Source organism: Rattus norvegicus, chromosome 18 (genome assembly GCF_036323735.1).
Source record: "Rattus norvegicus strain BN/NHsdMcwi chromosome 18, GRCr8, whole genome shotgun sequence".
NCBI lineage: Eukaryota > Metazoa > Chordata > Mammalia > Rodentia > Muridae > Rattus > Rattus norvegicus.
The window spans coordinates 45,176,620-45,198,137 of record NC_086036.1 but is presented as its reverse complement, the minus strand read 5'-3'; the positions used below and the strand labels follow the sequence as shown (position 1 = coordinate 45,198,137).

The window sequence follows — 21,518 nt, the reverse complement described above, 5'->3', positions numbered from 1 at the left end:
ATCATATTTAGAAAATCTATTTCCCTACTTCCTGGACAACTTGGAAGACTCAGTCCTCTCCTTCTACTACATGGGTTCAAGGACTGAGCTTCAGTTGTCAGTCTTTATAGCAAGTATCTATGGAGAAGCCATTTCACTGACAACCTATGTATTTACTGTAGCCTTTGGCCCTAATGTCTGTTCACAGTGAATAGACTAAACAACCCATATATACAACCAACTTATAAAATTTAAAAAAAAAAAAAAGAGGACAGGTTTAACAGTTAAACTTTCTAGTCAATTACTTACTTGCAATGCCAAATGCATACCCAATCTCCAAAGTTCAGATCTGTTTTATCTGCATTTTCATCTTCAGTTTGCTTTCTTGAGTTAATATTACACCAAAGCTGCAGACAGCTGGAACCAGTTAAAAGACGATTACCTAAAGAAATACACACATATATGAATAGCATTTATTATGTAGGTTGTTAACACTGAGTTAAGATATATACTCATAATTTCTTATAATACTATAAAGTACAATATAGTACCTAAAAAGAAACTACAAAAGACTAATTTGGGGTTGACAAGGTGGCTCACTGGTTAAATGCACTTGCTTCCAAGTCTAAAGTCTTGAGTTCTATTCCCAGAATCTTCATGATGGAAAGATAGACAAACTCCTCCAAGCTGTCCTCTGATCCCCATATATGAACCACAGCATGTATATACCCATACAAACATACACATAAATAAGAAATGTATCTTGATAGACATATATGTATTAAAAGCAAAAGAATAATTTAAGAGCTTGGATCTGTCAATATCTACCTTAGGAGAAAATGATCCCATGAATCTGTCCCCTTCTCTTGAGGATTATAAACAGACAATGGTGGCTGGCGTAGGGGCCAATGAGAGAAACCACCCCTCCCTGACTATCTACAAGTTTTCATTGCTGAGAGAGAAAAGACACTTCATTTTGTGTTACAGTCACTGGGAGAGAGCCATATTCTTGGAAATAATCTCTCACTCAGTAGGCTATATGAAACCCTAATAAAAATGCAATGAAGAAGGAAGGAAGGAAGGAAGGAAGGAAGGAAGGAAGGAAGGAAGGAAGGGACGGAGGGAGGGAGGGAAGAAGGAAAGAAGGAGGGAGGGAGGAAGAACAGGAATAAAGTAGGGGAGCAGACTGGCAGGAAGAAGAGAAAGGGGGAGTATAATGAAAAGAAAAGAAACAAAAAAAGAGAAAAAGGTGTTAATCTAGAAAAAGCACAAACTTTATGGCTGGAAATTTAGAAATCCATGTATCTAACTCATTTACTTAGCCATACAAATTGGATCTAGTTGGACAATCTTTGAACTTCAGTTTTCTTATATATTTAGAGCTTTTTAGAATGGTAAGGATTAACTGTAACTTGTACAAGACCCTCTGCAAAATAATTTTTACACACCTTAGAAGAACAGAATGTGGTGGTCTTGAATACCTGGACTCCTACCTTCTTTTGAACAGAGGATACAAACAAAAAAACAAAACAAAACAAAAGGAAACAAAAATCCTCTGGATAGGGAAAGGCCAGGCTTTAGGAGTATTTGTAGCTTAAACTTGCACTTCCAAATTTTAACAGCCATATAATTACGTACCCTGCTGTAGAGACCACATGAGAGACAGACCACATGAAGAACAAAGATAATACACTGTAAGATTAGCCAAAGGTCAGAAAGAGGAACACTCCTCCATTGTTGGTGGGATTGCAGACTGGTACAACCATTCTGGAAATCAGTCTGGAGGATCCTCAGAAAATTGGACATTGAACTGCCTGAGGATCCAGCTATACCTCTCTTGGGCATATACCCAAAAGATGCCCCAACATATAAAAAAGACACGTGCTCCACTATGTTCATCACAGCCTTATTTATAATAGCCAGAAGCTGGAAAGAACCCAGATGCCCTTCAACAGAGGAATGGATACAGAAAATGTGGTACATCTACACAATGGAATATTACTCAGCTATCAAAAACAACGACTTTATGAAATTCGTAGGCAAATGGTTGGAACTGGAAAATATCATCCTGAGTGAGCTAACCCAATCACAGAAAGACATACATGGTATGCACTCATTGATAAGTGGCTATTAGCCCAAATGCTTGAATTACCCTAGATGCCTAGAACAAATGAAACTCAAGACGGATGATCAAAATGTGAATGCTTCACTCCTTCTTTAAAAGGGGAACAAGAATACCCTTGGCAGGGAAGAGAGAGTCAAAGATTAAAACAGAGACAGAAGGAACATCCATTCAGAGCCTGCCCCACATGTGGCCTATACATATACAGCCACCCAATTAGACAAGATGGATGAAGCAAAGAAGTGCAGACCGACAGGAGCCGGATGTAGATCGCTCCTGAGAGACACAGCCAGAATGCAGCAAATACAGAGGCGAATGCCAGCAGCAAACCACTGAACTGAGAATAGGACCCCCGTTGAAGGAATCAGAGAAAGAACTGGAAGAGCTTGAAGGGGCTCGAGACCCCATATGTACAACAATGCCAAGCAACCAGAGCTTCCAGGGACTAAGCCACTACCTAAAGACTATACATGGACTGACCCTGGACTCTGACCTCATAGGTAGCAATGAATATCCTAGTAAGAGCACCAGTGGAAGGGGAAGCCCTGGGTCCTGCTAAGACTGAACCCCCAGTGAACTAGACTATGGGGGGAGGGCGGCAATGGGGGGAGGGTTGGGAGGGGAACACCCATAAGGAAGGGGAGGGGGGAGGGGGATGTTTGCCCGGATACCGGGAAAGGGAATAACACTCGAAATGTATATAAGAAATACTCAAGTTAATAAAAAAAAAAAAAAAAAAAAGATTAGCCAAAGGTCCATGTGTGCCAAGTCTTTCTTAGACATGATACTTAAAGTAATAATACACAGATAAGAGACACACATTCCCACAAAACCCTATAGCAATTCATAAACGGGAAAATTAATGTTGTTTTATGCTATGAAATATTTATTTTTATTTTGTATGTGCATTTCTGTCTGCATGAATGTCTGTGCACATCCCTTAGAGTAATGTTACAGAGGGTTGTGAGCCACCCGTGGGGGCTGGGAATAGAACTAGGATCATCTGGAAGAAAAGCCAGTTCTCTTAACTGGTAGCCATCTCTCCAGCCTCTCCAGCCCCAAGTCATGCATGTCCTTTTTAATGCAAATACATAGCATAATACAGAATTTTGTCTCAGAATTAATTTCATCTATTCTGCACTAATTGTTAAAAATCTATCAAAAAGTTGGGTCACTGAAATCTTGTTGATGAAATCTTTTTTTCCAAAGAGAAATATCTTTTCCCAAAAATTAATAGGTATTCTGTATATCATTTATCATGTCCTATCATGTGCTAGATCTTGTATTTCGATATAAATTATAAAAGGGAACAATGTTTTATTTTTGTATTCACCACTGTCTCACAGATAAAATACAGAAGAGTAATAAAATTAACTAGTTATATGACATTTGTTCTAGTTATTCTTATTAATTTCCTTACCTGCGGGATCCCAGGTTATATTATGTGCTATTGAGTCCAGAAAAAATTGGCCACTTTTCTGCCATTGACTATAAAATTCCTAAAATCAGGAAAAAAAGTCACTTAAATAATTATGACTAGCATTTTTTTTTAAATCAAATGAACATGTTCATGTTTGCTGTGCTAATAATAATGCAGTTGTTTTTAGGAACAAAACAATTGAGTCAGGAGAAATGAGCTATATCAGCACCTCCCAACCTGTGGGTCACAACCATCAGAAAACACATATTTCAGTTTGTCTTAGCAAAACTACAGCTACAAAGTAGCAACAAAAATAATTTTATGGATCAGAGTCACTACAACATAAAGAACTGTATTAAAGTTTCATAGCATTAGGAAGGTTGAGAACCACTGAATTAGATAATAAAGACTATTTTTTAAGAAGACTATTCAGACTACCTGCTGCTGGGGTCGAAGAGTCTATTCTTAGTATAAATAACCAATAAACATATTTTACATAACTTCACACCAAACACTGCTTATATTATTTGTATTTTATAAAAGTCTAAAGTTTAAGTATGTGTATAAGGATCAACTAATTTAAATATCCCTCTCAATCTTTCATCTCTAAGATACTTTACTTCCTTAATGAGACTTTCCCACTCTTTCAACCATCTTTTATTTGAACCTACAAATCAGCAAAAAAAAAAAAAACAAAAAAACAAAAAAAACAAAAAAAAAACTGAGGGTAACATTACTACTTTTAAGAGAGAATTCCTGCAAATTATTCCATGGTCACCACAGGTGGCCTCTTTCCAGTTAAATAAATATAATAAACACTTTAAAAGTACAGTATAGAACTGTCAATTATTTAACGAAGCAGTAAAGGCCTCCAATAACCCATAGATGCTAACAGAAATCAGAGAATTTTGGAAGCTCTTCATGAAACTGAATGCTGATGAGTGTCCAGCATAATGGCACTTGCCTGTAAACCCCGCTCTTGGGAGGCCGAGACAAGACAATTCAGAGTGTAGAGCTAATCTGGACTCACAGTAAATTCTGTGCTTGTCTTGTGCTACATGGCAAGATTCTATTTCAAAAAGAGCAAAAAGCGTAAGAGGGACGGGATAGAGAAAAGATAATTTATAAGATAGTACTGACTCAAATAAAAGCAATTCCAAAATGATCAGAAGATATATAAGGGTATTTCTACCATTAAAACACAACTTAATTCTCTACATTTCTGATCTTTAATATATCATTCTCATAACAACTCTATTAAGAATGAACAAATGGGGGTTGGGGATTTAGCTCAGTGGTAGAGCGCTTGCCTAGCAAGCGCAAGGCCCTGGGTTCGGTCCTCAGCTCTGGGGGGCGGGGGGAGAGAAAAAGAATGAACAAATCTCAGTTAACTTGAGAGTTGAGCAAAGAAGGTTCTAAAGTGGTCTCTGGTCTCTATTAAAATCACACAGGAGCCCAGTGTGCTGGCCCACGCCTTTAATCCCAGCACTCCTGAGACAGAGCAGACAGATCTCTGAGTTCAAGCCCAGCCTAGTCTACATAGTAAGTTCCAGGACAGCCAGGGCTCCTATCTTGGGAAAAAAAAAACAAAAAAAAAAAAAAAAACAAACCAAAAAAAAAAAAAAAAAAAAAACCCAAAAAACCAGAGTTCAGATAAGTAAACGCAACAGAAATAGACACTAATCCTACAATTTCTAATCCTATCCTTCCACTTCCCTATGCTGATGCTTTCATGTGGCTTAGGAATCACTAGTTTAATCTTTACAGTGACTACAGATATGGAAAGGAATGTGACTTGTCTGTTATATTCAAATGCATTAAACTAATGAAATATAAGTACATATTTCCACTATTTATAAACTATTAGTGAATGAACTTTCTAATTTCATATATATTTTCCTTATAAAGAACAGCAATTATTCATCTAACAGCAACTATATTATATAATATAATAAAAGCAAAAAAGAAAGGCCTAGAAATGTTTAATACTGAAAGCCAATCATTAGCTGTAAGGACAATGCACATATGAAAAGGCGGGAAACTAAGAGTGCTGTATAGATCAAATAGTAAGGTGCCCTCAGGCTAAACAGTGGTGTTTGACAGTATCAATAAAGTAAATTCCAAACTTGAAGTTACTGACACTTTATCTATTATCAAATAAAACTGTTAGAAGGAAAACAAAACTTTTTATGATATTTGGTTGCCAAAATGTAGTCTAATTCAATTCTAATAAAAAATGTAATTATATTTTAATATGAAAATTGAACTTAAAATGTATCTTCAATTATAGTCCATAATTTATACTAGTTAAAAGTGTGGTCATTTTGATTCTTTTATACAAGACCTATTTCAATTCCTAAAAGAAAAATAATAAATTACTGACCAAATTTTTCCTTTTTTTCGGCACACTGACTGGTTCAAAAACAGAGATAACGTTTCCATAAGATGCTGCAATCTTTTAAAAAGAAAAACAAATATAAATAGATTAAAATACTTATAGATCAAAAGAACAAAGAAAATTACGACTCTGGTTTTAACGTATGCAAATATGACTTCGCGGTACTTAGCACGTCAATTTAGAAGCCATCGCATGGTGTCAGAACCCCAGCACTGCTTATCCATATGCAGAAACTTCTCTGTCTGCATTCATAACACACATAACACTACCTTTCCAATAGTCCTATGGTCAAGAAATGAACAGTCATAAAACACTTAGCATGTAATAATGTAATAATGTAAATAATGTGCCCTATAATGTCAACCATTTCCTTCATAGAGGAAGCATGCAAATATAACCTTTGCCAAGTACAAAATCTTTGGAGTTCATAATTCTCCCAACAAATAATTTAACTTCATAAAAATAAAACAAGACCTATTCTTTATAAGTACAATGTGTATAATTCTTAACATTTTATGTTTTTTAAGTTCCTTTTTCATTTTTTATTTTGTGGAGGGCAGGGATATATAATTTGAACCCAGGTCTCTGTGCAAGTATCCTGCAAACAAGCTACATATTAAATTCCTTCTTTTTTTTTTTTTTTTCCTTTTTTTTTTTTCCCCGAGCTGGGGACTGAACCCAGGGCCTTGCGCTTGCTAGGCAAGTGCTCTACCACTGAGCTAAATCCCCAACCCCATTAAATTCCTTCTTAAATTTACTCTTTAAGTCAACAACAATAGTTCGAAAGAACCTATTAAAATACCGGAAATCAACTAGACCCGAAGGCATAAACCTGTCATCCCAGAATTATGGGATGAGAGACAAGAATCATAGATCAGCCTTAGATATATAGTTAAGACCCAATCTTAAAAACAACATACACAGCCAGCTAGATTAAAAATAAAAAATAGAGATAAATAAAAGGACAATATGTTCTAATGAAGAGAAAGTAAGAGATGAGGATATTATATATACAAAAACTTAAAACAAATATGTTAAATGAATGAGTTTATAGGATACACAAATCAGCTGGACTGTGTTGAGCTAGGAAATACTGGGCTCTAAATATGAGTTGGTTTTGAAAATATAATTAAGTATTCATTAAATTTTAAAATGAAGGCATATTATGAACACAGTTATAAAGATTAAAAGAATGAATATCCTAGTAAGAGCACCAGTGGAAGGGGAAGCCCTGGGTCCTGCTAAGACTGAACCCCCAGTGAACTAGATTGTTGGGGGGAGGGCGGCAATGGGGGGAGGGTGGGGAGGGGAACACCCATAAAGAAGGGGAGGGGGGAGGGGATGTTTGCCCGGAAACTGGGAAAGGGAATAACACTCGAAATGTATATAAGAAATATTCAAGTTAATTAAAAAAAAAAAAAGAAAGAAAGAAACAACACATATTACAGGTGACTCATGACCAACTTAGCTAGAAGTGTTCTTTGTAACAGAATGATGAACACAAAACTAAAAGATAGGTCTGAGCCATATTAAACAATGATTCATGCCAATGTAAACAATTTTAATTTTCCATGAAAATAAGTTAAGAATGTTTTGAAGCTGAAAACAAGAGATATACAGGTAATAATTTGGTGGTTAAATAAAGAAAAAATGTTAATGATAAACATTGCTGATGTCAAGTAGTGTTTTCTTTCTTAAAAACAGAAGTACCTTAGCACTAGACCCTAAAAATCTTCCTGATACTTTATAGACTTATTCACCTAACCTTAAGCAACCCTGTGGTTCCCTATTCCTAGAAGGCCACCAGATGAATGTCAAACTTAGTCCAGAGACAAGATGGGTTCAGCATATTACAGCACAGAACTCCTGAACTCAAGAAAGCCTCCTGCTTAGGCCTCTAGATAGCTGTACTACAGATAGGCACCGTCCTGCCTGGCTTCCTGATACTTTAAGAGATAATGGCTTTGGCCATAGCACTACCTGTCAATAAAGAAAACATCATTTATTAGGTTGATCATAAAACCAAATTACTTCCTCCTAACTTAGGTAATTGTATAATTTAGTGAATCTTCATGAAAAGCTTTCGCTGGAAGCTATCACATTTCCAATATTACTTAGCTCTATGAATCTGAATGATATTTAAGTAAGTTTTTAATAATAACAAAAGATTACAGGGCTAGGAGAGCAAACACTAAAAACATGGGGAAAACACCTTCACAGTTTTAGAATCCTAAAAAGAAGAACATGTTAAGGGTCTAAACAAGAGGCAGATATGAGAGACATATTTGCAACTATATTGAAAAGAGCTAAAAGGTGACAAAAGACAATGGAAGTACAACAAATAATAAAGACTGAAATAAAAACACCTTTTATCAAAAGTATCATAAAGTACCTAACATGGTGATGTGTGCCTTTAATCACAGCACTGAGACAAAGGCAAACAGATCTGTGAGCTCAAGGCCTCCTGGTCTACATAGCAAGTTCCAAGTTAGACAGATCCTGTCTCAAAAACAAATAAATATGCCTAATCAGCTATTCTTTCTTGGTGCTATTTTAAGTTATGTATGTTGCATAGTATGGACACTCCACACAGATATAATTAAACTGATCAACAAGAACTAAGCTGTTTTGTATTTGCTGTTATTTTTTCTATTTATTTATTGAATTATGATTATTTATTCAATTTATTATTTTTACATTTCATATAGAATCCTGACAGTTTTTAATTCTATATTTTAGTTTATGTACCCTTTCTATGTTTTCCAGAAGTTACTAGAATATCTACCTACAAATAATGACTACGAAATGACTTGTCTTTTGAAAACAATGCTATTTCTTTCCATTTTTTTTTCTTTTCTTTTTTTCAGAGCTGGGGACCGAACCCAGGGCTTGCGCTCGTTAGGCAAGCGCTTTACCGCTGAGCTAAATCCCCAACCCCTATTTCTTTCCATTTTAAGAAAGCTACATCTCAGGAGATTTTTGTTTTATATTAATTTTGCATTCTAATGCCAAAACAATAAGCTTTAGGTATGTTTATAGATAATAAGTATTATGCTTCTATCTCAATTAGTAAAGAAGATTATGTGACATCTTAAAATTATAGTTTACGCCTATAATCTCAATAGTCAAGAGGCAGACAGTAGGACTGCAGTAAGTTCAAGGTCAGCTTGGGCTGCCCTGTGATTTCTAGGTTACAGTGTAACCTTGTCTCAAAAATCAAAACCAGGTAAAGAGATGGCTCAGCAACTAAGAGTACTTGCTACTTTTGTAAAGCACCTAGGTCTGCTTCCCAGAACCCAGGTTAGGCAGCTCACAACCACCTGGTAAGTCCAGGTCCAGGTGATACAAACCCTCTTCTGGCATCCATGGTTGCTGCCCACCCCACCCCAACCCCCACCCACAGAGTTCACATAAACACACTCAGGCATACACATAAAATAAAAATTAAAATCTTAAAACAACGACAAATCACCACCAGAATTCCTGACATTCTCCAAAATTCATCTTAGAGAGCCAAAGAAATGTGTAGCTTTGTCCTTGGAAAGGAGGTCTTAATTGAATAGGAGATATATATTTCAGAGATTATTCTGACAAAATTCTACATGTTATCACAAGATTACAAACCTTGCCTTGTTGCATTGAACAGTCTACACATCCCACTTGAATATTTCCATGTTTAGCTCCTGGGATGATCTGTAATCTTTCAAAATTACTTCCCAGTATTACAATGTCACATCCAGATGCATAGGCCTAAAAAGGTAAAATAAAAATGATAGACATTTCAAAAGATATGTACAAAACTGGTATTACATATTGTTTAAAATACATACATTCTAACCGCTTCTGAGACAGCCTTCGTTAGAACTATTTGCTTTCCTTCCTCTATATAACTCAGCTACAAATCAACCCCATCTGAAAGCCATCATATGCATTTCTCTCACCCGTTTGTAACAAAATCATCTGTCTTTTGTCCTACTGTTAACAATCCAATTGCTTAAATCCATCTCTATTTCCAAACCAAAAAATGACTTCTAAAGATGTTTACTGAATCAAGTTATAATCACTGCTTAAATTTTAGTTTGTTACTACACTTGCAATAAAACCCCCACTCCTTTCTTACCATGAGAGTACCCTACGTGATTATTCTTTTATAAATCTATCTCAGACATTTCTGCCTGTTTCCTTCCCTCACCTTTCATTGCCCTTCCTTCTGTTCTTTTTTTTCCCATTTAAAATCAAACATTTCTAACACTATACAATCCAAAGATGCACTAATCTGAATGCTCTTCTGTCTCTTAGGACCACCTGACCATAATGCACTTAGTTTTTAGAGCAGTTGACTCCATCCCAGGCTCTCTTTTCCTTATTTGTTCTCATGTATTTACCACTCCCTACCTCTCTAGTTGCTTGGGAATGCAATGACAAAGGATATCAGAAATAAAGAACTAGGCTACAGGTTAAAAATAAAATCAGGGCCAGGTGGTGGTGGCACATGCATTTAATCCCAGCACTTGGGAGGCAGAGGCAGAATCTCTGTGAGTTTGAGGCCAGCCTCAGCAACACAGTGAGTTCCAGGCCAATAGGGACTATATAAAAAGACCTTGACTCAAAAATTAACTAATTAATTACAGGGGGAACAGCTAATCTGATTAGAGACTTCCACTCTAAGGCTTTAGGAATGAGGAGTAGCTAAATATTAAGATATTTTCCACAAAAGCAGGAGTTGAAAAGTTGTTGGAATAAATGTGTTAGAATATTTGGATGTAAGAGAGAGATAGTACTTGGGATTCCTACTGTACAAATTGCAAATAGCATAGATATACCTCAAGTTTAAGAAGACAGTTCTACATGAAAACTCGCAAGAGACTAGAAACATTTATTAAAATACCTGAAGAGGTCACACTTATCTTAACTTGCCTTCTGCTCTGGCAGCGTTAATTAGTTAAACTGAAGATCCACATGACTGCATTCAAGGACATCGGTTAAAAGGCTATTTCATTGAGGTAGTAGAGATAAAGACAAAAGAAGTCTAAAAACTATCTAGGAGGTAGACTCTACAGGACTTGTAAAAAAGTTGGAGGAGATATTGATTGGTTCCACCAAGCCTCAAGCTCAGAAAAACAGCTAGGGGTGGCAGTGGCAATGCCTTTAGTTCCAGCATTTGGGGAAAAAGCAGGATCTCTGAGTCTGAGGCCAGCCTGGTCTACAGACTGAATTCCAGGACAGCCAGAAGCCCTATCCTAAGGGAGGGAGGAAGAGAGGGACGGATGGACAGACAGGCAGACAGAACGAACTTGCAACTATTCTCAAAGATAATAATATAGGAAAACAAACCAAACAAGGTGGAAAAGGTTGTAAGATGTGCCAATAGGGGAAACTGAGTCTAAATAATGAATTTGAGTATTTGTGAAACCTTTAAGTGAAAAATCCAAAGATCATTTAAATTTATCAGTTTGGAATTCTAAGACAGGTTTCTTACCACTGAAGGTAATATACTCAGGAAGTGAATACAGAATGAATGACCAAGGATGAATTATCAACCTAAAAGAACACTTACAAAGAGCACTAAGAATGACAAGAAGGAAGAAGAAAAGAGGAGGAAAGGGAGAAAAAGAAGTGAGTTATAACTAAGCTAAGGAAAACAAGAGAATGGTGAACTGACAAATACAAAGAGAAAGTAATGTAGAGAAGACATTGTTAACTCTGGTGTGATTGTGACAACTAAGGAGACATGGTCCACCAGAAAATATTGTTTTTTAAGATAAAAAGTTTTAAGCATGTCTAATTCTAAGAAAAAGAGGTAGATAATAAAGGACCAAGGTTCCAGACAGAACTTGAGAAGATAAATCAGGAGCACAGAGTAAGAGTTTAACCTGGGACATTTAGGACAGAGTATATCATTCATTGTATAGAGACAAAAAAAATAAATAAATAAAATAAAAACTCCATGTGGATGTCTATGAGTAACAGAATGTTAGGGTGGAGATAAAACAAAGGAACAGATGGGTGGGAGGATTCCTGGGAAGCTTTTCGGTCCCATATAAAATTGATAAATACGATTACATTTTCCAGTTTTATTTATATTATTTAGAAGTGCTCAAGTGCCAAGGACAGAGGAACAAACAGGAACAAGAAAAGATGAAGTGTATTGGACTTGGTTAGACTCAAGAAAACAAGAAGGTTCAAGAAAGTTAAAAAAAAATGTTGACAACAAGGAGTATTCTTAAATTAACTCATGTCAAATTACCTAAATTATAAGATATAGATATCTAAAATAATCATGCTAAGGACAAGGTTGAAGATCTGTTTTTCACATTCTTTAGCACAGAAGTGGTATGGATTCCACAATCACAAGTCAACTGCTAGGTAATACAAGAGCAGAGAGAGTAATCAGAGGTAGTGCATGCCCTTGCATGCAAGAAGCCCTGGTTTCACTCTCCAGCATTCCTCTCGATCACACACATATATACTTACTTTAAGTTCTAGGCTCAAAATAAGTGGATGTCATTTCTCAAAGAAAAGGCCCATTAATTCTGTTGCTGCTATTTTTTCCAATATTTGTGGGAAGTGGAAACAATGCCATGTTTTAATTTGGAGATAGTTTCTTGTTTTGTACTTTTAAAGACTTTTGTTTTATTTTGTTTTCTGAAACAGTTTCTTTATATAGCCCTGCAACTCACTCTGTAGACCAAGCTGGCCTTGAACTCATTAATCCACCTACCTCTATCTCCCAAATGCTTTGGTTAAAGTATGCCAGCACCGCCCAACTTGTTTTGTTTTGTTTTTGTTTTGTTTTTTGAGTATATAAATTTATATAAAGTCTAAATTAAGTATCACATGAAAGTCACTTAAAGTGGTTATGAATATTTAAAATTCAACCTCTAGAACTTACATTGCCTGTTGGGGTGATAAAAATGAAAGTATACTATAAGAAAAGGGCCTTAAAATGGACTGTGAGCCAGGTCTGCCCATATATTCCCTTAGTAATCCCAGCAATAGTAAGGCTGAGGAGGAATTAAATCCAAGGTCAGCCTTTGCTAACTAGTGAACTAGATGATAGCCTGGGCTACATAAGACCTTGTTTCAAAGATGATGATTAAAAACAAGCATGGTGGTGAGCATTTTTCTTAAGAGGCAGGAGGGTGGATCTCTGTGAGTTCAAGGCCAGCTTGGTATACACAGTGAGTTCCAGAAAAACTAAGGCTACAGAGAGAGACCCTGTCTCAATAAACAAAAATTTAAACACTAGTTTTAGTTTATAGACTTGTGTGAAATAAATTATTCACAAAAACTCCCTTAATGGTGCACTGATAGTAATATGGAGTTAACAAATGTAGCTCGGTGATAAAGTGGATATTCGACATTGCTTCTGGTCCTGGGTTCAATTCCCAGTACTACAAACAAACAATAGCAACAACACTGTGTTGGGTAATCGAATACAGTGTCACAAAATATCAGCATATTACAATCAGTATACCAACTATTTCTGTTAGATCTATAACCAAACCAGGAAAATGGTATATATAGTAATCCCAGCACTTGGGTAGCAGAGGTTAGAGATCAGCCTGTGCTATTATAGCAAAGTCCTGTCTCAAAAAGGAAAACGAACAAACAAATCCCCAAATACTCTGTTCCTAACCAATGACGGTCCTCAGTAAAAACCTTCCTAATAGGCACAGGTAACATTAAGTTACTACCTCTGCGAGTACACAGGATGCAATGCACAGGAAGAACTAAGTCCTGTGCACTAGGAAGCTTCAATCACAAGAACATTAAAACCTTCAAAGTCTGACAAGTAATCTGGAATATTATAAATTTCAAAAATATATCCAATATATCCACTCTTCTAGTTTGGAAACTGGTTTCTCTAAGATGCTTGGAGTTCATTTTCATGAACCTTTTATTTTAATCAATCCCTAACAGGTATATACCCAAAACAATTTCTTTCTTGGAATATGTTCGGGTTAAATGACTCAAGTTTGATTATGTTGTAATCAATATTTATTCTCTCTTTTTTAAATATAATATTGACAATTAGGATTATTTTAAAGATTTTTATTAAGTGTATTTATTCCTAAAAAAACACAATAACTGATAAAAAATAAAACTTTAAAACAAAGCTTCACTGAAGTTATTTATAATGGCATTATAGGTACCACAAACAGCTCTCTCTTCCTTCAGATAGGTACAAAGCAAACTTTCCCCTTCCATAAACCCCCCACCTACAAACATTAATATGACCCTACACAAACACACACACCATTCATAAAACGTTTCTATCTTCCCAATACAGCAATCATACTGCCACTGATAACGCATCTCTAAAATGAAACAAGGAATGAGTTACTATCACAGAAAGTTGGGGAAAGAAAACACTTATTTAGTCTCCCTATCAAAATCCCCTTAGAACCATAGTTGCAGTTATCAATTTATAATCTGGATCCCCTTTGCACAGTGTTTGTCTGTTATTAAAGAAAGCCTGAAGTTATAAAATATTTGCTTTCCCTCCACAGAGTAAGAAAATCCTAAATATTAGCACAACCTTTCTGTCTTTTAAAAATTAACCTCATTGAATCAGTAAGATCGCTCATAGAGTAAAGGTATCTGCTACCAAACCTGATGACCTAAGTTCAAGCCCCAGAACTCTTAAGTTCAATCATCAGTGGACAAAGAGAACAATCTCCCACAAACTGTCCTTAGGCTACCATACATGTGCCACATATACAAACAAATAATATGAAACAAAATTTTAAAAACTTAAACTAAATTCCTTCCTAAAACACATTGTCAGCATTAAGTATGGATGAATCAGAAAAGGAAATGTATTATTTTTTTTGTCAGCATGCTACAGAAAATATTAGGACATCTAGATTCTAATTAATGGTGTCTCTTTTTAAATCACTGTGCTTGTAAACAGCATTTTCTCCCTCCAAAAAAACAAAAGCTATTAATAGATCAAGATTAGAACACTCATACAGTATCACAAGAAGAATGAGGGAAGCATGACTGTAACCAAGGAAAAGAATTCTGGCTCAACAATGTACCCAGTGTTTCCTTTAATTCCTCACTTTATGTTGATATTAAAATGTTTAACAAATGGATGATAAAAATTCAAAAATGTTTAGTAGAAATATTATATTGAGACTCAAATCTAAACTAATAAAGCAATTATTAACTGCACTGCAATAAGCTTCTGAACCCACTCATGAAATCAGGCACTATTTATAAAGTACTTCCTAATACAAAGTAACATGAATAATATACAATTAATTATAACCTTAATTGAATCGTAAGAGTTGGCATTTCATATAACAAACACCAAACAGAATTCCACTAAAAAATTATTAAAAAAATTTTAGAAGTTAGAGGAGAACTTGCTTAAAAACAAAACAAAACAAAACAAAAAAACTAATGACCTGTGCCCCAACTAGTCAACAAATAGACGGTGGGTGGATGAGTGAGGCTGTGTGTCAGGAGTCCTGGGCAGTATGGCAAGGCCTTGCCTCAAAAAAAAAAGTGAAAACAGTATTGAGGATATTCAGTAATAGAAAGCTTCCATAACATGTAAGCATGTGTAAGCAAGGCCCACTGGCTTGATCCTTAGAACAAAAACAAAAGTAAAATTTAAAAAAGAAAGGAAAACAAAAGCAAGCAAACAAACAACAAAGCAACCTAGTGATAAAGAACCATGCTTGAAACCAAACCAGGTTCTGACTCAACTACTAAGTAGTATCACCACTGCCTCAGTAACCGTCTAGGCACTCACAATGAAGCCACCATCAAGCAAGGCCACACTGCTTAATAATGAACTAAACGCACTCCGAAAGCAGGAATTACATGGTCATTGACCACTAGAAGCTTTCTAAAGGCAAATCCAAACTAGTGTGATGGAACTTGAGGTAATAAGAAAAAAAAAAAAAAAAGAATGTTTTGATATACTAACCTATATTAGTAATTGTTAAAACATGAAAATTGTCATTCAAATTCAATTTGAAGTCTGTCAGAACTGTAAGCGGGAACCAAAGTCCTGTTCTTTGAAATCCTCCAAAACAAGTGTTGTACTATTTGCATCTGTGTAAAAGGAAGAACTGCAAACACAGGCTCATCTTCAGAGAAACCATGAAGCACCACAAAGGATGAAAGAATCCTACAAGGCTGCAAAATCTCAAGTCCATACTTCAAGTATAGCTGCAACTGAAAGATTTTTATTTTTTATTCTTCATACATTATGTATCATTAATTTTGCTCTTCAAATAAAAATAAAATAAAAAGCTATGGGAGGGTGGAGCTTGGTGAAATGCTTGACTAAAATGCCAGAGATCTATGATTTGATCCTCAATGCCTTCATTGACACTCACACAAGGGAGATTAAAAACAGATTTCAAAGGAGAAACAATAGACTGTTCATAAACATGAAGGAGAAAATGGGTAATTTCAAGACAAAGAAATATAAGATGCACCCATTTATTCGGGAAAGTAGGGGCAAGAAACTTGCTGAAATGGAACTCCGGCTGGCTGCTAGAGGGAAAAACCTAACTATAATCTTTAAACTGCTGCCAAAATTAAAGGGATCTGAGATCTTTATACCAAACTAATATAGTTAGATGTGTTTAGGTATCTAAGCTGTGGATAAATGTAACTTCTTTGATTATATGCTTATCTGGAAGCAATCTGCAATGGGCTTACAGGAAGATCATCATTACTTGCTTTAGGAAAAACTGACTAAAAACAGAAATGGGCAAAAAGTTACATGCTAGTATATGGTTACTATTTAACCTTTAAAGGCTTCTGAAAACTAGCATGAAAGCAATTTGCCAAGGTTTTATAGATTAATGCATGTGGATTTATAAATGGGCTGTCAATTTATAATGCTTTGAAGTATCCACACTGCCCTATGTACATTCAGAATGCCCTTTTAAAAAGTTCATAGCATTTGTCTTGGAGAAAGCTCTCATTAAGCTTAGGGGATGGCAGAAAACATCATTTTCCTATAAGCTCTCACCAGGAAGACATCCAATGGAGACTTGCTGGCTGTACTTCCTTCCTTAAGGAGAGACAGCAATGTCCAGCTGTGGGGTGACAAATGCTAAGACCGATATCTCCTCCCCTCACTTCCCCTGAGAACTTTAGACTAAGCAAACATCAAGAATTAGAATCTTGACAACTGCTAGAGTCATGTGCCACTCCATTGGGAAGTCACAGGCTAGCATAACTCTTCAAATACAGTTTAAGCATTAAATGCCTAAAGCATGTTAAATGCTGGGTATTACTTATTCTAACAAAAGTCTGAGTCTGTCTCTCTTTTACACACACACACACACACACACACACACACACACACCAGAGAAATTAAGATCTCTAAGCCTGGAGCATATTAAGCTGTTTGCGCTTTAGTTGTACAAAATTAAATTTTACGTTTAATAAAAAAATTGTAGCTAAAGTCATCAACACTAATAAATATGTTTAGACTAGAGGTCTGAAGTCCACTATTGACTTGTGACTTGAAATTATTAGAAAAGCTAAACTAAGATAAAAAATGTCATTAAACCCTTAAAGCCAGAAATGTGAGACTATCTTTGCCCTAACAGCTGGAAATAGAATAGAAAAGAAAACCAAGTCACATTGGCTAAATCTTAACCTGCCCTTAGCAAACAGGAGATACGCTGGAAGATACAACAGTGCAACCATCAGGAATTTCCTCGAACACCCTCAAAACTTTTCAAGGATTTCAAGGCCGTTGCCTATGTAACTCACGGGAACTTAGGGATGAATGGAGAATATTTTCTTTGCAAAGTTATTCATAGGTGAACTTTAAGAAAAATAAATAGAACGGTGTTGTTTTCATTATATTGTCATTTAATATTATTAATCTAGCTTAATAATCAGTAACTGTTTTAAGACACCCACTCTTTTAACTACAAAGACTTGACCTTAGAACCTTGACCTGGGGTGGGGGGGAATGAAGCAAATCTAAATTAATCCCACATTACAGGCCCATGCAACGGGAAAAATCAACACCCTCTCCCCGACCCCCCAATTCGTGATTCTTCTAACATTTTGGAGGAACTACTTTGGCCCGAAGGAGTCAGACGTTTTTTTAAGCCCGAAAACACGCTAACTGGAGCGGAGGCCGTGCGGCCTCTCCCGTCCTCACCGTAAAGCGCTGCTCGCCGACGCTGCCCACCGAGAAGCAGTGGTCGCCGGGGTTCACCGCGCCGGTCAGCACCTGGTGCAGGTTCATGGCGGCGTCCTAGTCCCGCAGCACACGCCGCGGCCAGCTCATGCCCGTGCTCAGCCGTTTCCCAGCGCCTTCCCCTAGGGGCGGCGGCCGCTCCTCCGCGGCGGTGCCAGGCTCCCGAAGCCGCAGACGCTGGGTCCGGGCCCGCGGCGCATCCCGAGCCGGACGGCCGAGGCCTGAGGGGGGCGGGCCGGGTAGCGAGTGCGGCGCCGCACTGCTCTGCACCTGTCACCGCAATTCAGGTGAAGCTCGGTGTCCGCTCACCTATCCGTTCCGGGCGCGGCCCTCGGGGACCGAGCTGTCCACACGCTATTCCCGAGCCCGGTCGTCGGGACGCACAGCCTGAGAGGCGCGGCAGCTCGCGCTGCCCCTCACCAGACCGACCTCAGCCCAGCCGCGGTCCCGCCGCCCTCAGCAGCTGCCACCGCTCGCTACGCGGCTCTGGCCCTTGCGCCAAAATATCGCGAGACTTTCTTCAAGGCTCCAGAATGGGTGGCAGTACATAGGGCAGCAACGCCTTTTCTAGTCGAGAGTTAGCCAATCCCGAGACCCGAACGTACCTAGAGCTCCGCCCCTTCCTGAAGAGAAGCCAATCTCTTTGAGGCGTGTGGAGGAGCCCAGACTCAGTTTGAGTCTAGCATAAACAGAGTGAAGGGTTACCTAAAAGTAACCAAGCTGTGCTTTTGGTAAGGGATCAACCTAACTCTTAGCACAGAAAGTTTAGCAAGGAGGAGTTGCAGGTCCCTTATTCCTGGTATAACTACAAGTCCCAAGATGCACCACTCCCCCCCCCTTTCGGGCCCGGAGGGAATCTGCAAATGTGATCGTGGAAAACACTTTTAGCCTTGTCGCGGTTATTTCTGCGCATTTCCAACTCACTAAACAAGATAATTTAGAAAGGTTTAGGCTCCTCAGTAATATAAATGATCTATTTTAATAAGGACAAAGTAGATTTTAAAATAATGCCGATAATGATGACCCGCCAATCCTACTTTGTTTTGGAAAAAGAACCCAAGAATTTCAAAATGAATTGTCAGGCACCAGTAGTGAGATCCAGTTCTCATTATATTTTGACACTAATTTCGTATTGTTACTAACAAAAGTCTGTTCGAATGGCTTCCCCTTTTAGGGACAGGCGGTTCTATTCCTCTCTGTCTCAAATGTGTGGCACAAGCGTAGTGCAAAGTGTTCAAGAAAGTTTCAACTAGATGAATATTACCATGAACTTTGTTGGAGTAGTACTGTCAGAGGCGAGAGGCATCAGAGACAGCTTGGTGCTGATACCCTCAGGCTCTGCACGGAGCCGTATTGGATTTGGGCCTAGCCGCTTTTGACTGCATGGCTCAAAGTGGCTAGGTGACTTTGGGCTGTTTGGCCACAGATATTCACCCCTAAGATGACTGCCATAAGTCTTAGGATTGTTGAATGAAAGCCTCTCCCATGAATTTACGGCACAGGAAGATAACATTCAAGGGATGCCTCAGCTCCCTTAGCAGATACCTGTTACCTCCTGAATCAACACACAGTGTCTCCACTGCCTGACCTCTTTGCCTCCAGCTATCACTGCCTGTATCCGCACCTCCCCCTCCTCTGTGTTTCACAAAGGACACTCCCCCTACCTGAAAGCCTTAAAAGCTGTAACATTCACCCCAATAAACGAGACCTTGACAACAGAACTTTTGCTTGGTCTCCTTCTTCTCTTCACCCCCATTTTGGCCCACAGGTAGAAAGCCTCTTCGGGACCCTGAATAACTGGGTCCCCGCTGGCGGGGACAAGGCTCCTAAGGAGCTTGCATAGATTAGAAACTTCAATTCAGGCCAAACCGGAATTTGGAGCTTGGGTGCAGAAAAGAATTTCAGGACTATCCAGTTTATGAAGCGCAGGTGGGGTTTAATAATAATAAAAAAAAATAATAATATAGGCTTAACTGTGAGTGTTAATAGAACAGCATGAGCTACAGAGAGAGCTCCTGTCTCAAAATTAAATAAATCAAGAATCTTAAAACTAATATTTTGGTGACAAATACTAGTAACCATTTATGTTCTTTTCCTAAGAAATTCGCAATATACATTTACTTTTTTGCAATTAAAAAATACCTGAGGCCAGGCAATAGTGGCACATGCCTTTAATCCCAGCGCTCCAGAGGCAGAGAGGCAGGTGGATCTCTGAGTTCTAGGCTATCCTGGTCTAGAGGATGAGTTCTAGGATAGTCAGAACTATACAGAGAAACCCTATTTCAAAAAACAAAAATCAAACAAAATAATAATATTCTATAAGCCATGTCCCCTTTTAAAATAGAAAGATGAAAATGGGTTCAAAATTCCAGTCTTTTCGTAAATGGACAACAGTAGGTCAGGCATGGAGTGACATATGCCTAGTTCCAGAACTTGGAAGGTGGAGGAGGCAGGAGACTCAGGAATGCCTTGGCTACATAGAAAGGTTGAGACTGGGCAGCCTTGTCTACATGAGACCCCTTTTCAAAAGAAGACAAAAGACAAAACGTTATATTTTGTTGAGATTTGTGAAATCTAAGTTGGCTTTATCTTGAGTTGCAAACTCACTGTGGTCTCATACTTGCTAAGCAAGCACTTAACTACTGATCTACAGTGCAGTCCAAGAATCACCTGGGAGACATATCTCTGGGTTTGTCAGTGAGAGCATTTCTGGATACATTTCACTGAGGAAGGAAAACCCATGAGAGATGTAGACAGAATCACACCATGGGCCCAGACTAAAAATGGAGAAGGGGAGAGGAACGGCAACATTTATCTCTGTCTCTTGACACCAGCCATCTGATGCTCCTCCCATTCTGCCTTCCCACCTGATGTATCCCCTCTAATAGTGACACAGAAAACCCCCAAGCCTTTCCTCTCTACCAGACTTTTGTCAAATGTTTTGTCCCGGTAATGAAAAAAGTAACAAATACAGCCACGAGCATGCTTGAATTTGTTTCTCATTTATCATTTCAAATTTATGTAAAGCAACTTTAAGTTAACTCTGGGAAAGATGTGTGCACGAAGATGGAAGCCAGGGCCTTGTGCAGGCTAGGGTGCTTTTACAGGCTGAAATTTGAAATGTTTTATGTCCTGGTGTGGGACATGCAAAAATCCTGTGGCTGGACCATGTTTGTCATATTTACTCTTTCTCTTGTGCCTAGTTTTTGTTTGGAAGCACATTCAAGGTGATACAATAAATAGAAACGAAATGAATTGATGGTTATGAAACTGGACGCAAAGTCCTGGTTTGCATAGGGACTAGATATATGACTTTGGATATGTTTATTAACTCTGAAGTTCATTTCCTCATCTATAAAAATGGGAAGCTTAATTTCATTATCAGCAGCATTTTGCTTTGTTTTGA

General features: G+C 37.7%; 1 protein-coding gene across 5 annotated transcripts in view; it reads right to left on the bottom strand.

Annotated features, from left to right (window-relative positions):
• Dmxl1 (Dmx-like 1) overlaps window positions 1-18,633 on the bottom strand; it is a 170,495-nt gene extending 151,862 nt beyond the window's left edge. For 2 of the 5 annotated variants that reach the window (XM_006254711.5, XM_006254712.5), the window contains exons 1-5: window positions 18,074-18,631; window positions 9,544-9,669; window positions 5,905-5,976; window positions 3,522-3,600; window positions 289-421 (exon numbers count right to left, since the gene is read on the bottom strand). In XM_006254711.5, the coding sequence (XP_006254773.1) occupies window positions 289-421; window positions 3,522-3,600; window positions 5,905-5,976; window positions 9,544-9,669; window positions 18,074-18,160 (497 nt within the window). In that variant the 5' untranslated portion in view covers window positions 18,161-18,631. Of the gene's footprint in view, window positions 1-288; window positions 422-3,521; window positions 3,601-5,904; window positions 5,977-9,543; window positions 9,670-18,073 lie in introns of all 5 variants that reach the window. The other 3 variants (XM_017601109.3, XM_006254710.5, NM_001107388.2) reach the window with 3 other exon arrangements.
• Window positions 18,634-21,518: the final 2,885 nt, after the last annotated feature.